We start from the raw sequence: 18,919 nt of genomic DNA on the forward strand, positions 1-18,919 counted from the left end.
GGGCAGAATACAGATAGCCCATTGTGTAGCTTCGAACTTAACAACAAATCACACTCTCACCTTTTAAGAATTTAGTGCAACTGTAGTCTATTTCTGAATTGGTAATGCGCTCCCTAGTGGTCAGTATTAGTTATATTGAAAATAATATTTTATTTTTCTAGTTTGTTATATGTTATTATTCTTCAAACGAGTTATTCGTCTGTTGACCGGTAAACACTATTATTTCTTTTCAGTTGAGATTTCGTAGTTGTCGTGGGTTAGTTAATATAATTTTAACAGCGTAACATTGTATAAAGTTCAAATTACTATTTCTTTCAGAATAATATAATACGATATTTTAAATGTAACATGCAATTCAGAGTTTATACATTAAACAAATGTAACTTATATATCGGAACAATTGGATTTCACATATCAGGAATGTATAGCACTGTAAAAAATATATCGAATTATAACCATGAATTTATTATAAATATGCTTTAATTTTCAATATATCTATACCTTGTGTTCGAGTTTATAAAATAACTGTTTGTTTGTAGTTAAATACAAAATTACACAATGTTCATCACGAGCATCGAAACCGGTTTTCAGCGCTGCAAGTCCACAGCTGTGCCAATAAATAATTATTCTTTAATATGGAAGATTTATTGAGTTTCGTAAAGTTTAATGGTTTATTAAAAATCAGTCTGATGTAAGGAATAATTATGGTATGACAAAAAGTTGGAATTTATTGAAATCAAATCGGCATGTTTACAAAGAAACAATGGGTCTTTAAATTCACAGTTCGGTAAGTTAAACACTAGGTCACACCCAGCCCGTGAACAGAAAGGATAATCTTCACAGTGTTTCACCATCCTAAGTTACATACAATCATGTTTTATGCTTGGTTTAAATCTATCTTTACCTGTACAAAATGGCGTTGGATCTTATTATGAGAAACAAAACAGGTCAAGCTTTTTATTGTTGTGCACAGGTGATAAGCATGTAACACGACCAACCTGTTTCCTAGGCTGTTACGCACCACAATGACATCCTAAAGTCACCACCAGGGGAACTAGTGCAATAAATAACATTTAACTTGATAATTGAGAGGAGCCATTTAAATTGTGTGTGTTTCTTTTAGCGCAAGCTTCACTGTTTTCTATCTTCTCTCTGTCCACCACGGATTGTAGCGAATTAAGTCTATAAACTTAATGTTGGCCCTTTTGTTACAAGTGTTACTGGACTTGCTTCAACCGAGTTCTATTATTGATGTCTCTTTTTCACGGATTTGTTGTTAAGCATCAACCTACATAAAGCATTACCTGCGCCCACCACGGGTATCGAAACCAGGATTTTAACGTTACAAGCCTTCATACTTACTGCTTATTCGCTGGGATAAGAAACAAGTAATTGTATGGCGTCTTACTTCAAAGAACTTAGAGAACACCGTACTTTTGCTCAGCAGCATAACCTCATTAACCTTAAATAGCAGGTCCAATAATAACACATAACCTCACAGGTGTGTTTTTTTTTTTAAATTTCGCACAAAGCTACACGAGGGTTATCTGCGCTAGCCGTTCCTAATTTAACACTGTAAGACTAGAGGGAAGGCAGCTAGTCATCACCACCCGCCGCCAACTTTTGGGTTACTCTTTCACCAACGAATAGTGGGATTGACCGTACATTAAACGCCCCATGGCTGAAAGGGCGAGCATGTTTGGTGTGACGGAGATTCGAACCCGAGACCCTCATATTAAGAGTTGAGCGCCCTAAACACCTGGCCATGCCAGCCCCCTCACAGTAGTGAAGGTTATTAAAACTTTTAACCATAAAAATCAGATAACGTAACCGGTGATAGGGGCATCAGAGATAACCCATTCTTTAGCTCTATGTTTGATTGTGCAATGTTGAAATGTTTGTAATAAGTTTTAGTAAGATTTTTCTGAAATAAACTTATCATTGATATGTCTGAAGTAGTAACTACTTGATGCCTAAGAAATATCCTGCCAGTTCGTTCATATTCGAGCAATATAAAGAAATTACAACGCCAGAATCAGGGGTTCGATTCCTGTCAGTGGACTCAGCAGATAGCCCAATGTAATTTTGCTATAAAACACACAAACACGTACCAAGTGCTTTAAATGAGACGTTTTTTAAATGCAATCAAACTACACGTGAACATTCCATTATGCACTTGACCTATGCACGAGGACACTTCCGTTGCAACTGATTGGACTGTGTTGATCATACACTTATATAGATCTAGTTTATAGTCATTATGTCGTTTACGAGTAGGTGTTAAAACTTGTAACACTTTAATTATGTATACCTAAAGAGTAATGCTCATTTTACTATCTCAACCTAAGCCTCGTTGCCTTGTACATGTTCATATATCGAGTTACCGCTGCTTTGTGCGTGTACTGGGAGCTAACGACTCCACGAGGGCACATCTGAAACTCTTTGTGGTAGTCAAACAGAACTAATAGCCGTCAAAAGTGAAAACTTAAAACCCAGAACGACATTAAGGTCAACAGTTATATACATTTTTATGTTAACGAGGCGATGTTAATGTAATTTATATTTTACGGCCACACAACGCAAAAAAATATTTAGGTCGAAATTTTCCAAGCGACCTTGTAATGAGAATCGAGGCACAACAAAAATATTTTATTTTAAACACATCCACTGTATTATATAGATATAAAACAACATTATTTCAACACTTAATATTTCAGCCTTTATTTAAAATAAGAATCATACACCAGGTGGGGACACCACGACTAGTTTCGTTGCTTGCCTACTACTCACATTATGTCTTTCTTTTTTTATCTCCTATTTCTAATTTTTACTCTAGTTCACAAACCACAATCCTTGGTTAAACGCTTTCCAGTGTTAATTTAACAAACTGTATATTATAATCAGTACAGCACATAAATAAACAACCCATAGTTGCTAATGTCGATTGGAGTAGTAACAATAGGCTTAAGTAAACCACCAAATATTGTTCACGATATTTTGTTTTACTCAAAACAGCAGTGGTCGTCTTGAAGCACAATAGTTTGTCCTACAATGTGAGTTTAAAGAGTGAAGCTGAAGTAGGATATAGAATTTCTTCGAACTGATCCAAAAGCTTTTTAGGGACTTTTTTTCTCTTTGCATGTACTTAGATACCCCTTTTATTGTAACATCTGTTAATGAAGCACCTACTATCACAGAATGATCAATGGACTACAATTTATTTATGTTGTTTTTGGTCTCTGAAATTGGAACTATTTGTACTACACTCTTATGTTCAAGTGTAATTTTTTATTACATGACCAACATATGTCATCCACTTCATCTCATCCCAAATTTTCCCAATTCTAATTAAGTACAGTAATCCATCAGGTCCTCTACAACTCCATATGACACTGGTGGTCTTCCATATGACACTAGTGGTTTTCCATATGACTTTAGTGGTCTTTCATATGACACTGGTGGTCTTCTATATGACACTAGTGGTCTTCCATATGACACTGGTGGTCTTCCATATGACACTGGTGGTTCTCCATATGACACTGGTGGTTTTTCATATGACACTAGTGGTCTTCCATATGACACTGGTGGCCTGCCATATACCCAAAAATATAATGTTATGAATGTAGTTTGAAGTCAAACCTTTTAACTCTTATGGTGGTATAATCAATAACTCTTATGGTGGTATAATCAATAACTCTAATGGTGGTATAATCAATAACTCTTATGGTGGCATAATCAATAACTCTAATGGTGGTATAATCAATAACTCTTATGGTGGTATAATCAATAACTCTTATGGTGGTATAATCAATAACTCTAATGGTGGTATAATCAATAACACTTATGGTGGTATAATCAATAACTCTTATGGTGGTATAATCAATAACTCTAATGGTGGTATAATCAATAACTCTTACATCTCATCAAGGTTTATTAATGCTGCGTCGTATCTTGTTCTCCGACATTCTGATTTGTTTATATCTTTTTGCCAAATAGAACTAGTAAGTGATGACAACAGTAATATCAGGCTATGTACTTCAAGCAAAACACAGCACCAATCTTTTCATCACAAGTATAGATAATTAAGTCTGTGATTCTTACACTCCTAGTTGCAATGACTGCTATGCATTGTTTATTCAGGTGGGTGACATAAACTCAGCACTAAACTCAGCCAGGTTGGAAAATACACAGTAATTATTATCCCATCACTAAGACTGAATCACATGGATCTGTGCTTAGAATTAACAGTAGTGATTAGTTACTATATTATACGCCGTTACCTTTCAATGAAAATAACAATAAATAAATATTACATACGTATCGAGTAAGTAGTCCCAGCTCTGTCGTCTCTGAAAATGCGAAATAATAAACAACAATACTCTAATGTTGCATGTAGTAAGAATGAAAAATACGTTAAACAAAATATATAAAACCTTTCACTACAACTCTTATCTAGTTGTATTATAAAACAAGCACATGGCTCTGGATGACCACACGAAGTACCAAGTTAAGTTACTTTTTCTGTGTATATGTGTGTCTATTACCTTATAGCATAAACACGTCGGGCTATCTTCTGTGTGGACAGGTGAAAATCGAAATATTAATGTTAGCATTGTAAATGGGAAGACTTAACGCTGCAGTATAGGGAGACTAGATTTTTGGCAAAAACCAAACATAACACGGTAGGCATCTAGAAAATAGAAACTTCTATAAAAAGTCATAATACACAGTAAGGAACAAGAAGTGTTCATACGGCAAAAAAAGTAACCATAAAAATTAATGAAATATATCACATGAAACTTGCGAAGTGTTGTCTTTTATTGTTGACAGACCTTCGTCTTGACACCGGATAGTTAAATGATAAGTGTATCACATCAACAAGTTGTAAACTTGTGAAGTGTTGTCTTTTATTGTTGATAAAGTAGTAAGGGTTAATAAGTTACAATAAACCAATAAGTAATTATTCTTCTGGTCTAGAAGCTATGAACACATTAATCTATAACTTGGAGAATGTACATGTTTTATTGGATCACCAGTCAGGTTATTTATACGAAGGAAACTATTACACTTACAGTTCAAATATAAATAATTTTGTGTGGATGTCGTCGATAAATACTAATGTTCGTCTTCCGTTTTGAAATATTCTCTGATGAATATACAAAAATGAAACTAATTTTGTCCCTGTTGTTCCTTTCTGTATACTAATTTTGTCCCTGTTGTCCTTTTCTATAAACTAATTTTATCCCTGTTGCCCCTTTGTGTAAACTAATTTTGTCCCTGTTGTTCCTTTCTGTAAACTAATTTTGTCCCTGTTGTCCCTTTGTGTAAACTAATTTTGTCCCTTTTGTCCCTTTCTGTAAACTAATTTTATCCCTGTTGTCCCTTTGTGTAAATTTATTTTGTCCCTGTTGTCTGTTTCTGTAAACTAATTTTGTCCCTGTTGTCTGTTTCTGTAAACTAATTTGTCCCTGTTGTCCCTTTCTGTAAATTAATTTTGTCCCTGTTGTCCCTTTCTGGTTTTCGTTACCAGTATCTTTCTGTGTTAGCCGTCTATTGTTGTGTTAAAAGTTTATTGTTGTTTCAGTAGGTTGTTGTGTTGTTAGCAGTTTCTTTTTCTATCAGTGTGTTTTTATCTTAGCAGTCTACTGGCGTGGATCTGATGTTGTACTATTATTTTTAATTACATTAGACAAACAACATTGTTATGTACAGAAGAATAAATTATGTTGACGCTGAACCGATTAATATGGTAAATATATAACGCTTTGGATGTGTTTAGTCATGTTTAAATTTACTGTCTCGATGAAAGATTAGTGATGTTGACTGGACACTTTTCTAGTGGTTAGATAAGTGCTTAGTTGGAGTTTAGTTTAATTCTTTAGTCACGTACAAGAGAGGATGGAGTTCCAGGCGTCAGAATGTTAAGTAGTCTATGTCCTTGCAGAGGGTGCGTTATAACCTTGTCTGGGGATTCGCTACACAGAGACACTTTAGCTGTGGGTGAGGGCCACAGAGAACGGGAGGAACTACGTTTTGCTGGATTATGAATACTAAATACCGAGTCGTTAGCTAAACTCAGTAATCAAATAGCGAAATCTTTGTTTTATAACAGAGGGAAACTTCTACCTTGGAATATTTAGTTTTTTAAAACAATATTTTTTTTCTTCTGACTCTTCGCCTCTGTCCGACGTAAAATGTTTGTAGTTGTGGGGTGTCAGGTAGTTGAACGGGTTCAAAACAGGTTTGCGTTAGTTTCATTTTGAGGACATTTAAAACATGTCGGTGAAAAGGTCTCCGATGCAGAAATTGAAGAAATTGGAATAAATCTTTTGTGAATATGAATTTTTGGAGGAAAAAGATAGTTTTCAACAATGATACCTAGCGATTAAAAAAAGGAAACAAAGTAATGTTTGTTAGTTAATATGAGATTATATGGTTTAGGGACAATATTATTTTTGAAAACATTTACCAACTTGGATTCGTTTATTGATAATTTAGTTTGTTAAATTTATTTTTTTAAAACAATGTTACATCCGTGGTCAGGCCCGGCATGGCCAAGTGTGTTAAGGCGTTTGACTCGTAATCCGAGGGTCGCGGGTTCGCATCCCCGTCGCGCTAAACATGTTCGCCCTTTCAGCCGTGGGGGCGTTATAATGTTACGGTCAATCCCACTATTCGTTGGTAAAAAAGTAGCCCAAGAGTTGGCGGTGGGTGGTGATGACTAGCTGCCTTTCCTCTAGTCTTACACTGCTAAATTAGGGACGGCTAGCACAGATAGAGCTCGAGTAGCTTTGTGCGAAATTCAAAAACAAACAAACAACACTTTACAGTCTAATTCTGGCTGCTTTATATTGCATAAGAATTATATTTAACAACTAGCTGCTTAGCAAACATGTCTGTAAAGGTACTAAGTATATATATATTTGTGAGTGTGTGTGTAAGGGTTCTTAGTATATAATTGTATGGGTAATTAGTATGGTATGTTGAGGTACTGACAACACTTAATGCATCTCTTAACGACACGTTCTGGCATCGACCATTGATATTTGTTTTTCGAATTACGAGTCGCACGCCTTAACACGCTTGGCCATGCCGGGCCTAACTGTAAAGTAACACACACACACTATGTTTAAAAGTTTACGAGTCAGACTGTGTGGTTTGATTGTTAGGATATGACGTTGCAATGGTTAAACAAAGTCATGAAGGTGCAATTCCGCTTGTTACAAAATTGAAACCAAGTACATGAGCTCGTATAAGTAGATAATAAAGATTATTTGGTCATATATGTGTAACTTTATTTTTATTAATGACTTTGGAAGATCCTTAATTATTAGTCCTCATTTTAAGAATGAAATAAAAGATTAAAACACTTTTTACCCTAGGACTAAAGTTAGGCTTCGTAACATAGCTTGTCTCATATGTGTTGGAGCATAACAGCTTGGGTTTATTACGTAACATAATATATTTTAACAGGAAAATGCACGACACAGTGTTTGAACTCATTGTATCAAACGGTTAAAGCTTGAAACAAACAATTTTCAGGAAGTGAGCCAAGAGAAACAATAAATACAAGCGTGTGAAAACTAGGCCTAAATCTTCGTAAGCTTAATACATTGAACAGACTAATATAAACCCATCAATGTTACATTTTAAAGGAATAAAAAAATTTGGTTTGAATTTCGCACAAAGCTACACGAAGGTTATCTGCGCCAGTCGTCCCTAACTTAGCAGTGAGAGACTAGAGGGAAGGCAGCTAGTCAACACTACCCACCGCCAACTCCTGGGCTATTCATTTATCAACGTATAGTGAGATTGACCGTCATATTAATTTCTTCCACGATTGAAAGGGCTAGAATGTTCGGTGACGGACACTCGAACCAACACCCCTCATATTGTGAGACGAGCTCTCTAACCTCCAACCAGGCAAATTAAGAAGAAAAACAAACAAAGAAAGCAACTTCAATGAAGAGACAAAATTTGATGACTGTCAACATCCAGAGTTAAGCCTAATTTATGTTGGTTAAGGTGATCTGAGTTAAGCCTATATGGTACACAGTAAGCCTTTTAATGTTTCATTTCAAATGAAGACTTGTTAAACTTATTAAAATATGAAACTAAAGCACGTGTGAAGCTTAGATTTTTTAACACAGTTTTCATATGTGATCTAAAATATTTGTACGAATCAGTACTTGTGTGGCTGATGAAGTTTTGGTCCAACCTAAGTGCCTTATCCTGATCGTCCATACAAGTTTAGAGGGATACTGGATGACTCATGACGATACTTGGGTTTGAAGGAAGTGGCGGCACCTACTGGGCATCACCACGACACGGGCAGTAACAGATGAGTTGCTAAAAATATATATGTAAAAACGGCTGGTTTGGGTTGAGAAATTTTTTTTATGCAGAGGAGCGAACAACATTTCGACCTTTTACGGTCATCGTCAGGTTCAGATGAGTTACTATATCTGATGCTGGAGAGAGTTGTACATCTTCACTCTTACATCTTCTGATAGATGATGACCTGACGCCTGCTTTAACTAAGTGAGTAGAGAAATTCTTCGTAGGAAGATTTGAAAACAGTATAAACTGCTTCATTCCATTTTTTTTTATGTCGCTATATACTTTCAGATTCTGTAAGTTGGATGATCAGTTCGATCACGAGTTTTACGACAGAAGAAATAATTTATATGTTATCTGTGATAGTGAGTCAGTAGACACAATAGTGGGATTGATGGTTATTTATAACGCTCCCACAGCTGAAAGGGTTACCTTGTTCGGTGTGATGGGGATTCGAGCTCACAACATCCTAAGCCATGCCAGATCGCAGGGGTAAAAATAAAACATACAACTGGGTAGCTTTAAACGTGTTTCTATAATAAAATACTAGAAATACGTGTTTGCGAATTTTCCACACTAATGAGATAAAAAAGACAAACACGATGGTTTTATGTTTTAATTGTCCATTTAAAATGTTGCTTGGTACGTGTAGCTAAGCCTTTTACTTGAAGGGCGTGGTTTAGAAAGAGGGAACAGAGACTAGAGACAGAAACGATCCTTTGTTATGCATAACACATCAAGTTATGATAGATTTCACGTGTTAACCTGGGAGTCTTTTAAATCGTCTCTGAATGAAGCTTTGTTTGGCTATAAGACTTGACAACCACCTGAATGTCCTTGGGAACTGCTGACCCTGGTTCTAAAGAGTTCCAAACACGACACAACGACGAGCCTTGCGGGGGCGTTTATATTTCGTGGCCCTAAGCTAATAGGGCGGATGCTGTTGCCTTCGAGCGATCTTTTGTCGCAAGGTGTATCTAGATGATAAAAGGGGGAGCCACTTATCTGAAATTCTGTGTGTACTCTGGTTGGTCAGAATGATGCTTACTACACTTCCAGACTTTCACCTCTTTTAACAAATCTTTTGGCCAACATGCGACCATTTATGATGACGAGTTACAAGTAAACGTGTTTTACTTATGGACAACGTCCTAACGTAACTGTCCATCTAGTAAAGAAGCAGCAAAACGTGAGAACTCACGTGCAGTATAATGATTTCTGAAGACCATAGCAACCAAAAGCCACACTTCCTACCGTCTCTACGCCTTATTTTTAAAGGAATGGTATGTTGTAAGTTTGTGGTTTTTAACAAACTGATTTGAGTGGGCCATACTGAGTCGAGATGTAGAAAGTTCACGTAAGAGAAAGATGAAAATGTTTTAAACCTAACAGTTTGTTTACAGCAAGTTCCGTTAATATTAATAAATGAAGTAATCGTAAAAAGAATATAATGTTTCTTTCCTTCCAATAAGAATGCAACGTGAAAAGAGCACATCTGGATTTTTGCTGATCTGTCTTTTTTTCGTATTCAAGGTGCAATACCACGTATATCAAAAACGTATACGCTTTTATCAAACGTTCGTTTCTTCATATTATCAGTAACGTACTGTTAAAAGAATAATTCTGTATTTATTTCCACGTTCTTTTCTTCATATTGTCAGTAATGTAATGTTGAAAGAATACTTGTGTATTTATTCCACGTTCTTGTCTTCATATTATCAGTAATTTAACGTTAAAAGAATATTTCTGTATTTATTTCCACGTTCTTTTCTTCATATTGTCAGTAATGTAATGTCAAAAGAATATTTCTGTATTTATTTTCACGTTCTTTTCTTCATATTGTCAGTAATGTTATGTTAAAAGAATACTTCTGTATTTATTTTCACGTTCTTTTCTTCATATTGTCAGTAATGTTATGTTAAAAGAATACTTCTGTATTTATTTTCACGTTCTTTTCTTCATATTGTCAGTAATGTAATGTTAAAAGAATTCTTCTGTAGTTATTTTCACGTTCTTTTCTTCATATTGTCAGTAATGTTATGTTAAAAGAATACTTCTGTATTTATTTTCACGTTCTTTTCTTCATATTGTCAGTAATGTAATGTTAAAAGAATTCTTCTGTAGTTATTTTCACGTTCTTTTCTTCATATTGTCAGTAATGTAATGCTAAAAGAATTCTTCTGTAGTTATTTTCACGTTCTTTTCTTCATATTGTTAGTAATGTAATGACAACCTTTCTTCTGTATTTATTTCCACGTTCTTTTCTTCATATTCTCAGTAATATGAAAGAGGAATAAACTGATTGTTTTAGTTTTCTTTTTTTCCATTAATTTTCTTCTTTGTAAATCTGTTTTGATGGTTTAGTTTAAAACTTACTTTCTAGTTTTGTACTTTTACTGAAGTTATCAGCTTATTACTTTCTTTTCTGACGTGTATATGTTTGAGAAACGTCTGATTGTTTGGTGTATTTCAATCAATTAAAATTCATTATTTTCTTCGAACAAAATGTTTTCCCTCAGTTTTTGTCGCAATATCTATTTATTTAACAAACTATTTTTGTTTTATATTTGATAATTATGCTTTATATCTATATCTATATTTACTTGTAGATAGAAAGAAAAGTGAAGAATCTTTGTAGTTTACAATTGGTTGTTTTTTTTTTAGGGTTAACTCGTTCAGTAAATCGTCTTTTCTGTAAACTGCATCTCCCGCGTATGCTTCACAACTCCATTTTTGCATTAGGTTTAGTACTAGATGTGCCTAACAAAAAATAAATGGGTCCTTCTCGTGGCTGTGGATGATCGAATCCTGACACAGCTAAGTAAACACCTGGGTTCAAGTAGAGTTTCCTAGAGATACTTCGTGCAATCAACAAACTTTAAAAGGTGCTACATTCTGTGCTCCTCTCTCAAGCTCTGGAATTATTAAATTGTTTGATATTGTTTCTTTTCAAACATTTGAGAAAGATTTTTTTGTCGTCGGGACTCTTAATGTGGTGGCTACCTTTGCTTGTATTATGGAACTCCCTGTTTATTATTGTTTAGTCGAAACTGTTTTAATTCCAGCAGATTTCCTTATGAAGCAACTTTAGTATTCCACACCCTTATTTAGGCTTAACAAGCTTAGAAGAAGGGAACAATTCGTTATTGAAACTTAACATCCTTCCAACCACCTATATAAGTTATTAAGCCTAAAATAATGAATATATGCTTGAATTATTTACCAGAACAAGAAGTCGAATTTATTGGACATAAACACAATAATTCATTAATAACTAAAATATTAATTGTCTAATTTTATTAAATCAGGTACTAACGGATTCATTTATTAATTTTATTTCGAAAATAGAATGAAATTACAGTTTTCACTAGTGATCTAGGTTTAATATAGACATTTCTATATGTGACATGGATACTTGAAATGTAGGTACTTCTATTTGTAACGTGCCCACTTTTATATGTAACATGAACACTTGTGTGCCAGTTTTATAGTTGTGGTTCTGTCTATGAAATAAAAAATTCACCATATTTCTCTATATTTATCATATGCTCCCATCTATATCTTAGAGCAGTTAGGTTGTTCCATAATTTTGGGCAAGCCTTATATGCGCTGTATGTTCACAGCCATCCCTAATTTTGAACTGGTAGAGTAGAGGGTAGGTAGCTAGTCAATAGGACCACCCACCAACTCTTGGACTACTTCTGTTTGATGAGAGCCTCTTTTACAAAGCAACTACAGACTTTAAGTTCTGAGGAACCAAAGTCCTCTGTATTTGTGTTGTGTTTTTTTCACTTAAGTAGTGTGTTGGTGTGTTTATTCAGATTTCTAAGAAGTGAGCCTTTACTTTATATTGGGAGTAACTTGGTAATTAGAAGAGTGAACTCTTTAGTTGAATACCTAAAGACATTGAAAAACCATTAGACTAGACGAATAAAACATCTTGTCTTCTATTTGTTCTCACTAGGTGGTTGTGTGATCAAGTGTATGCTTACGTGAATCGTCTGATAGATAAATAGTCAAAAAATTGTAACATCTGTATTTATTTAAAGAACTGTAGAGACAGAACACAAGAATCTGGTGCAGTACCCAGACACACCAGTTCTGACTTTCTGGACGCTTATCTGTGGAAGTTTTACCAAAGCATTTCCTACCACATTTCCGTACAAAACTTAAACTTGTATGTTAAATATGAATGTCAATTATACACAAATAAAAAATTTTAGTTGTATATGTTACTGAAGGTAGTAAAAATGTAGTTAATGTTTTAAAAATTATCAAATGTTCTGAAGAGAAATTCACTCTATAGACGTTTCCTATAAACAAAAGAAGACCTAGAAATATTTTATTACAAAGGTCGTATACATTTTTTAAACCTGTATCTCAAACCAAAACTTCCGGGAATTTAACAGTAGAGGAATTACTATCTAAAGAGCTATTTTATTAAGTTGCTTTGGATAAATGTTCTGTTAACTGTTGAACTGTGTTTCAAGGATTATGAAATACGGTTACTATGTTTATATTATTAAGTGTGGCCGGGTGTCACTATATTTTTATTATTAAGATAAAATTGTAAAATAAGTTATTCACTACTTCATTATTATTCTGTGTCTATGTTTGAGTGTGTGTTTTCTTATATCAAAGCCATATCGGGCTATCTGCTAAGTCCACCGAGAGGAAAAGAATCTCCATTATTATTCAATTAATAAGATACTACATTTCACTCAATATATTGGAAAGTAAGTAAGAGGAAACACCAGTTAACTTTAGTTTTTTTTTTAGAGCAAATAATGGCTATTCAAAAATTCTTAGTTTCATTCCAACGTTCAGTCAGTATTTAGATTGAATGCCATTTAATAATATCAGTCTTAAAATTCTTTGCACAGATATTTGTAGCCACTTTGTCTCTGACTCTGGGATTAGAAATACGAGGAGAAATTATTCGTGGATATCCATGCATACGTCGTTTGAATCAATTGTACTGTCCAACTCCAGGAAACAAATATCCGAAGTGAGTGTTTAGTTAAAAATTCTTTCAGAAATGATTTTTATGTGTTGTCTTAATCAGGCTTTCAGTAAGAAAAACAGTTTACTTTTATCACTAAAAGTTATTGTTTCCTGTTAAGGTAACAATGTAATAATGCCTAACATGGAAAAGTTATTGTTTCCTGTTAAGGTAACAATGTAATAATGCCTAACATAGAAAAGTTATTGTTTCCTGTTAAGGTAACAATGTAATAATGCCTAATATGGAAAAGTTATTGTTTCCTGTTAAGGTAACAATGTAATACTGCCTAATATGGAAAAGTTATTGGTTTCTCTTAAGGTAATTGTTAGATATACAAGACTGTTCAAGTTTATTGCAAGTGTTGTGACTTATATGGTTTAAATATAACTCGAATGTTAAGTTTAGTTAAATTTAGAAGCGATAGTTTATCGATGGTTTGTTTAAGTAACTATATACGAATCATTCATTGTGTAGTTTAATTGTTGTGTTATTGTGTCATGATACTAGAACTTTCCAAATTTTCTGGTTGTTTTAGTTGATAAATAGTGAATCATTATATCTCTTAGTGTGTAGAACATTCTAGGCCTCTGTCGGGTTATAAATATGCGTCTAAAATGTAATTCGGGTCAGTTAGCGAGCTAGTTAGATCTAGACTATTTGATTGTGAGTTTAGCCATAAAGAGCATATAGTGACGATTTCTAAAGAAATATAACAGATTGTGTTGTGTTAACATAGTAGAGAAGAATAATTTCTTTTGTTAATTATGTTCTAAAGTAACAGAACCAGTAGTGTATAATTTGACAAAATAGAGATAATCATTTAAAGCTCTGGATAGAACTGTTAAAACCCAAAGTTATTATGGTGAGTTTAAAGTAAAATTACCACAGATTGTATTATAACAGCAGAGTGAAGAAGAATGTTTCCTTCAGATAATTTTGTAACTGAAATGGCCTGTATGGATTTAGACAAAAACCGATGACTAGTTAAAGCTCTGGATACAACGGTAATAACCAATAGTATAATGAACAATTGTATTCACGTTGTACTTGTAAACTGTGCGGTGTTGTTGTATTTACTGTTGTATTTGTCGTCAACAAGTCACAGACACCTATTTAAAGAGTGCGGGTCATACAAGAATGACGGACAATGATAATATAACGACGCCCAGCATGAAAATGTTTATTAATTTTACGTTGTGTTATTATTTCACTCATAAAACTTTTATACGTCCAGTGATATGGACTGATTATTGATGATTAAAGCTACTATAGTATGTAGAACACGAACTTTTAGAAATCTTCAGTTTTAAGTTAATTAATAAATGTTTCAAGTTATGAACAAAGTTTTATTTCATGACTTCGTGCAATATTTTAAATTGCCACGAAATGCATATTATGTTTCACAATGACTTTGTCTTACTTTGTTAACTAAATGATTTATTTGGTGTGGAACCTGATATAAATATTGTTTGTTACTTCTTTTTTTATTTTATATTTCACACTCAAGTCTGGTGTGATTTGTACTCAAGTCTGGTGTGGTTTGTAAATTATTTAGTCGGAATGCTAAGGAAATTGATGATCGTCGTAGTTTGGTTTGTTTTGAATTTTGCGCAAAGCTACACGAGAACTATCTGTGCTAGCCGTCCTTAATTTAGCAGTGTAAGACTAGAGGGAAAGCAGCTAGTCACCACAACCCACCGCCAACTCTTGGGCTACTCTTTTACCAAAGAATAGTAGGATTGACCGTCACCTTATAACGCCCCCATGGCTGAAAGGGCGAACATGTTTCGTGTGACGGAGATTTGAACCCGCCACCATCAGATGACGAGTCGAGTACCTTAACTATCTGGTCATGCTGGGCCTGATCACCGTAGGACGTTTGTAGATCCATTACATTGAGGTATACATTCCCCTCAGCGACTCTGCGGTATTTCTGAAGGCATATCATAGCTAAAAACTGTGTTTCGATACCCCTTGTAGGAACAGCACAAATAGCCCATTGTGTAGTTATGCACTTAACAACAAACAACCACATTACGGTTTGCGGTGAAATTTTTCACTTTCAGATAGATACTCCTCTCTTTGCCGCTTGATGGCGTCTTCGAGTAAAGAGGCTTACCTCAAACGACACCAGGCTACAGGCCAAAAACATGTAGCTTGTGAATAGAAGTCACCCTATACAAAACATGTTAAATCACACATATTTCGTTTAAATGATAGAAAATTGATTTTAGAGATTCAGTGTGAAAATAATCCACGAAAATTATGTGAAAGAAGTAAAACTATTTTACATGTTTACTGTGTTATGTTTGGTGTGTTATGTTTGATTCATGTTTAGTGTGTTATGTTTGGTGTGTTATGTTTGATTCATGCTTTGTGTGTTATGTTTGATTCATGTTTAGTGTGTTATGTTTTGTTCATGTTTTGTGTGTTAGGTTTGGTTCATATTTAGTGTGTTATGTTTGGTTCATGTTTTTAATTACTTGTTTTATAATTGCTACCCAACTTTTTGTAGTGATTTTAAACAATTGTCAAAATGATGATTTATGTTGTTTAATAAATCAAACTGAACACCGGTGAAAAGACTAGGACGCTTGTTCATTTTGATTCATAAAATTCGTTAGATAAACTGAATTGAATTTCATCCCATAGAGAGAGGATTGAAGAATTCATTGATGATAATAAGGCTTTGATTCGACGTATGTTTGGGGATTACAACTTTTCTGCTGGAGACAACTACACAGTAACTTTGCCAAACCAGTTTGAAACTTATGATGGTCATACAGTTCATACAAGATCGGAGAGAGCCGCCAATCGCAATGCTTACAGTACATCGTCAGATAAGTATGTGTTCTATATGAGAGAGTTATGTATGTATGTGTTACAAACTTCACGTGTTTTAGTGTTAAGTCAGGAAAAGAGAAACTAGAATCACAGTGGAGTAGAAAGAAAATGTAATTATTTCACACAATGTGTCGCTTTAGCTTAATGTCAGTAAGCTCATGACGATAGAATTCGAGATTCGACTTTTGCGAAACTCCCTTGCTTAAATATTCAATATACATGGCTTTAAGATGGTCTAAAAATGTCGAAATGTATTTCTATATTTTATTTTAATTAAAGTTTTAATACACATACCAGCTATATTGAGAATACATTTTTACTTCAAGTGGGTTTCTGATCTTAATGAAATTCTCACCCATTTTGGCTAGTCCAAACAAAGTTACTACAAGGGGTTTAACTGGTGTGGTTAAAGTGCATTCGGTTCTTGCAACCAGCAGCTACTAGATAAAGTTGTTGAAACAGTTTTTGTTTGTGAAATTACTTTGTAATTATCAGCTTTTAGTGGGGATATTACCTTTCGTTAAGAGTATATTAACTTTTAATTATCACCTTTTGTTGAGTATATATTAACATTTAATTATCACCTTTTGTTAAGCATATATTAACTTTCAATTATCAGCTTTTGTTCAGTATATATTACTTTTTAATTATCACCTTTTGTTAAGTATATATTACATTTTAATTATCATTTGAGGTGGGGATATTATCTTTAATTATTGTGTACCTAGTTTTGCATCAAAAAGTGATGTAAATTTTTCTAAAAAGGAGAAATATTGTTAGTTTTGTTTTGGAATTTCGCACAAAGCTACACAAGGGCTATCTGTGCTAGCCGTCCCTAATTTAGCAGTGTAAGACTAGAGGGAAGGCAGCTAGTCATCACCACCTACCGCTAACTCTTGGGATACTCTTTTACCAACGAATAGTGGGATTGACTGTAACATTATAACGCTCCCACGGCTTGGAGAGAGAGTATGTTTGGCACGACTCGGGCGCAAACCCGCGACCCTCAGATTACGAAGCGCACGCCTTAACGCGATAGGCCATGCCACGCCCATATTGTTAGTTTTCAAATTACTACAATTACTACTTATTACTACTTGTGTAAACTAACAAAAAGAAAACCTTTTACCAGTATCTGTGTTTGATAATACCACCACTTACATTTTACCAGTTTCTATGTTTGATAATACCACCACTTACATTTTACCAGTTTCTATGTTTGATAATACCACCACTTACATTTTACCAGTTTCTATGTTTGATAATAGCACCACTTACATATTACCAGTATCTGTGTTTGATAATACCATCACTTACATTTTACCAGTTTCTATGTTTGATAATACCACCACTTACATTTTACCAGTTTCTATGTTTGATAATACCACCACTTACATTTTACCAGTTTCTATGTTTGATAATACCACCACTTACATTTTACCAGTTTCTGTGTTTGATAATACCACCACTTACATTTTACCAGTTTCTATGTTTGATAATACCACCACTTACATTTTACCAGTTTCTGTGTTTGATAATACCACCACTTACATTTTACCAGTATCTGTGTTTGATAATACCACCACTTACATTTTACCAGTTTCTATGTTTGATAATACCACCACTTACATTTTACCAGTATCTGTGTTTGATAATACCACCACTTACATTTTACCAGTTTCTATGTTTGATAATACCACCACTTACATATTACCAGTATCTGTGTTTGATAATACCATCACTTACATTTTACCAGTTTCTGTGTTTGATAATACCACCACTTACATTTTACCAGTTTCTATGTTTGATAATACCACCACTTACATTTTACCAGTTTCTATGTTTGATAATACCACCACTTACATTTTACCAGTTTCTGTGTTTGATAATACCACCACTTACATTTTACCAGTTTCTGTGTTTGATAATACCACCACTTACATTTTACCAGTTTCTGTGTTTGATAATACCACCACTTACATTTTACCAGTATCTGTGTTTGATAATACCATCACTTACATTTTACCAGTTACTATGTTTGATAATACCACCACTTACATTTTACCAGTTTCTGTGTTTGATAATACCACCACTTACATTTTACCAGTTTCTATGTTTGATAATACCACCACTTACATTTCACCAGTTTCTGTGTTTGATAATACCACCACTTACATTTTACCAGTATCTGTGTTTGATAATACCACCACTTACATTTTACCAGTTTCTGTGTTTGATAATACCACCACTTACGTTTTACCAGTATCTGTGTTTGATAATACCACCACTTACATTTTACCGGTTTCTGTGTTTGATAATACCACCACTTACATATTACCAGTATCTGTGTTTGATAATACCATCACTTACATTTTACCAGTTTCTATGTTTGATAATACCACCACTTACATTTTACCAGTTTCTATGTTTGATAATACCACCACTTACATTTTACCAGTTTCTATGTTTGATAATACCACCACTTACATTTTACCAGTTTCTGTGTTTGATAATACCACCACTTACATTTTACCAGTTTCTATGTTTGATAATACCACCACTTACATTTTACCAGTTTCTGTGTTTGATAATACCACCACTTACCTTTTTACCAGTTTCTGTGTTTGATAATACCACCACTTACATTTTACCAGTTTCTATGTTTGATAATACCACCACTTACATTTTACCAGTTTCTGTGTTTGATAATACCACCACTTACATTTTACCAGT

At 34.1% G+C, this 18,919-nt stretch overlaps 1 protein-coding gene across 2 annotated transcripts in view; it reads left to right on the forward strand.

The window, feature by feature from the left end:
* LOC143256174 (protein spaetzle 3-like) overlaps window positions 1–18,919 on the forward strand; it is a 48,076-nt gene that overhangs the window by 15,532 nt on the left and 13,625 nt on the right. The window contains exons 1-3 of one of the 2 annotated variants that reach the window (XM_076513033.1): window positions 9,342–9,620; window positions 13,221–13,345; window positions 15,995–16,186. In XM_076513033.1, coding sequence (XP_076369148.1) covers window positions 9,549–9,620; window positions 13,221–13,345; window positions 15,995–16,186 — 389 coding nt within the window. In that variant the 5' untranslated portion in view covers window positions 9,342–9,548. Of the gene's footprint in view, window positions 1–9,341; window positions 9,621–13,220; window positions 13,346–15,994; window positions 16,187–18,919 lie in introns of those variants that run through there. The other variant, XM_076513034.1, reaches the window with a different exon arrangement.

Source organism: Tachypleus tridentatus, chromosome 7, assembly GCF_004210375.1.
Source record: "Tachypleus tridentatus isolate NWPU-2018 chromosome 7, ASM421037v1, whole genome shotgun sequence".
Taxonomy (NCBI): Eukaryota; Metazoa; Arthropoda; class Merostomata; order Xiphosura; family Limulidae; genus Tachypleus; species Tachypleus tridentatus.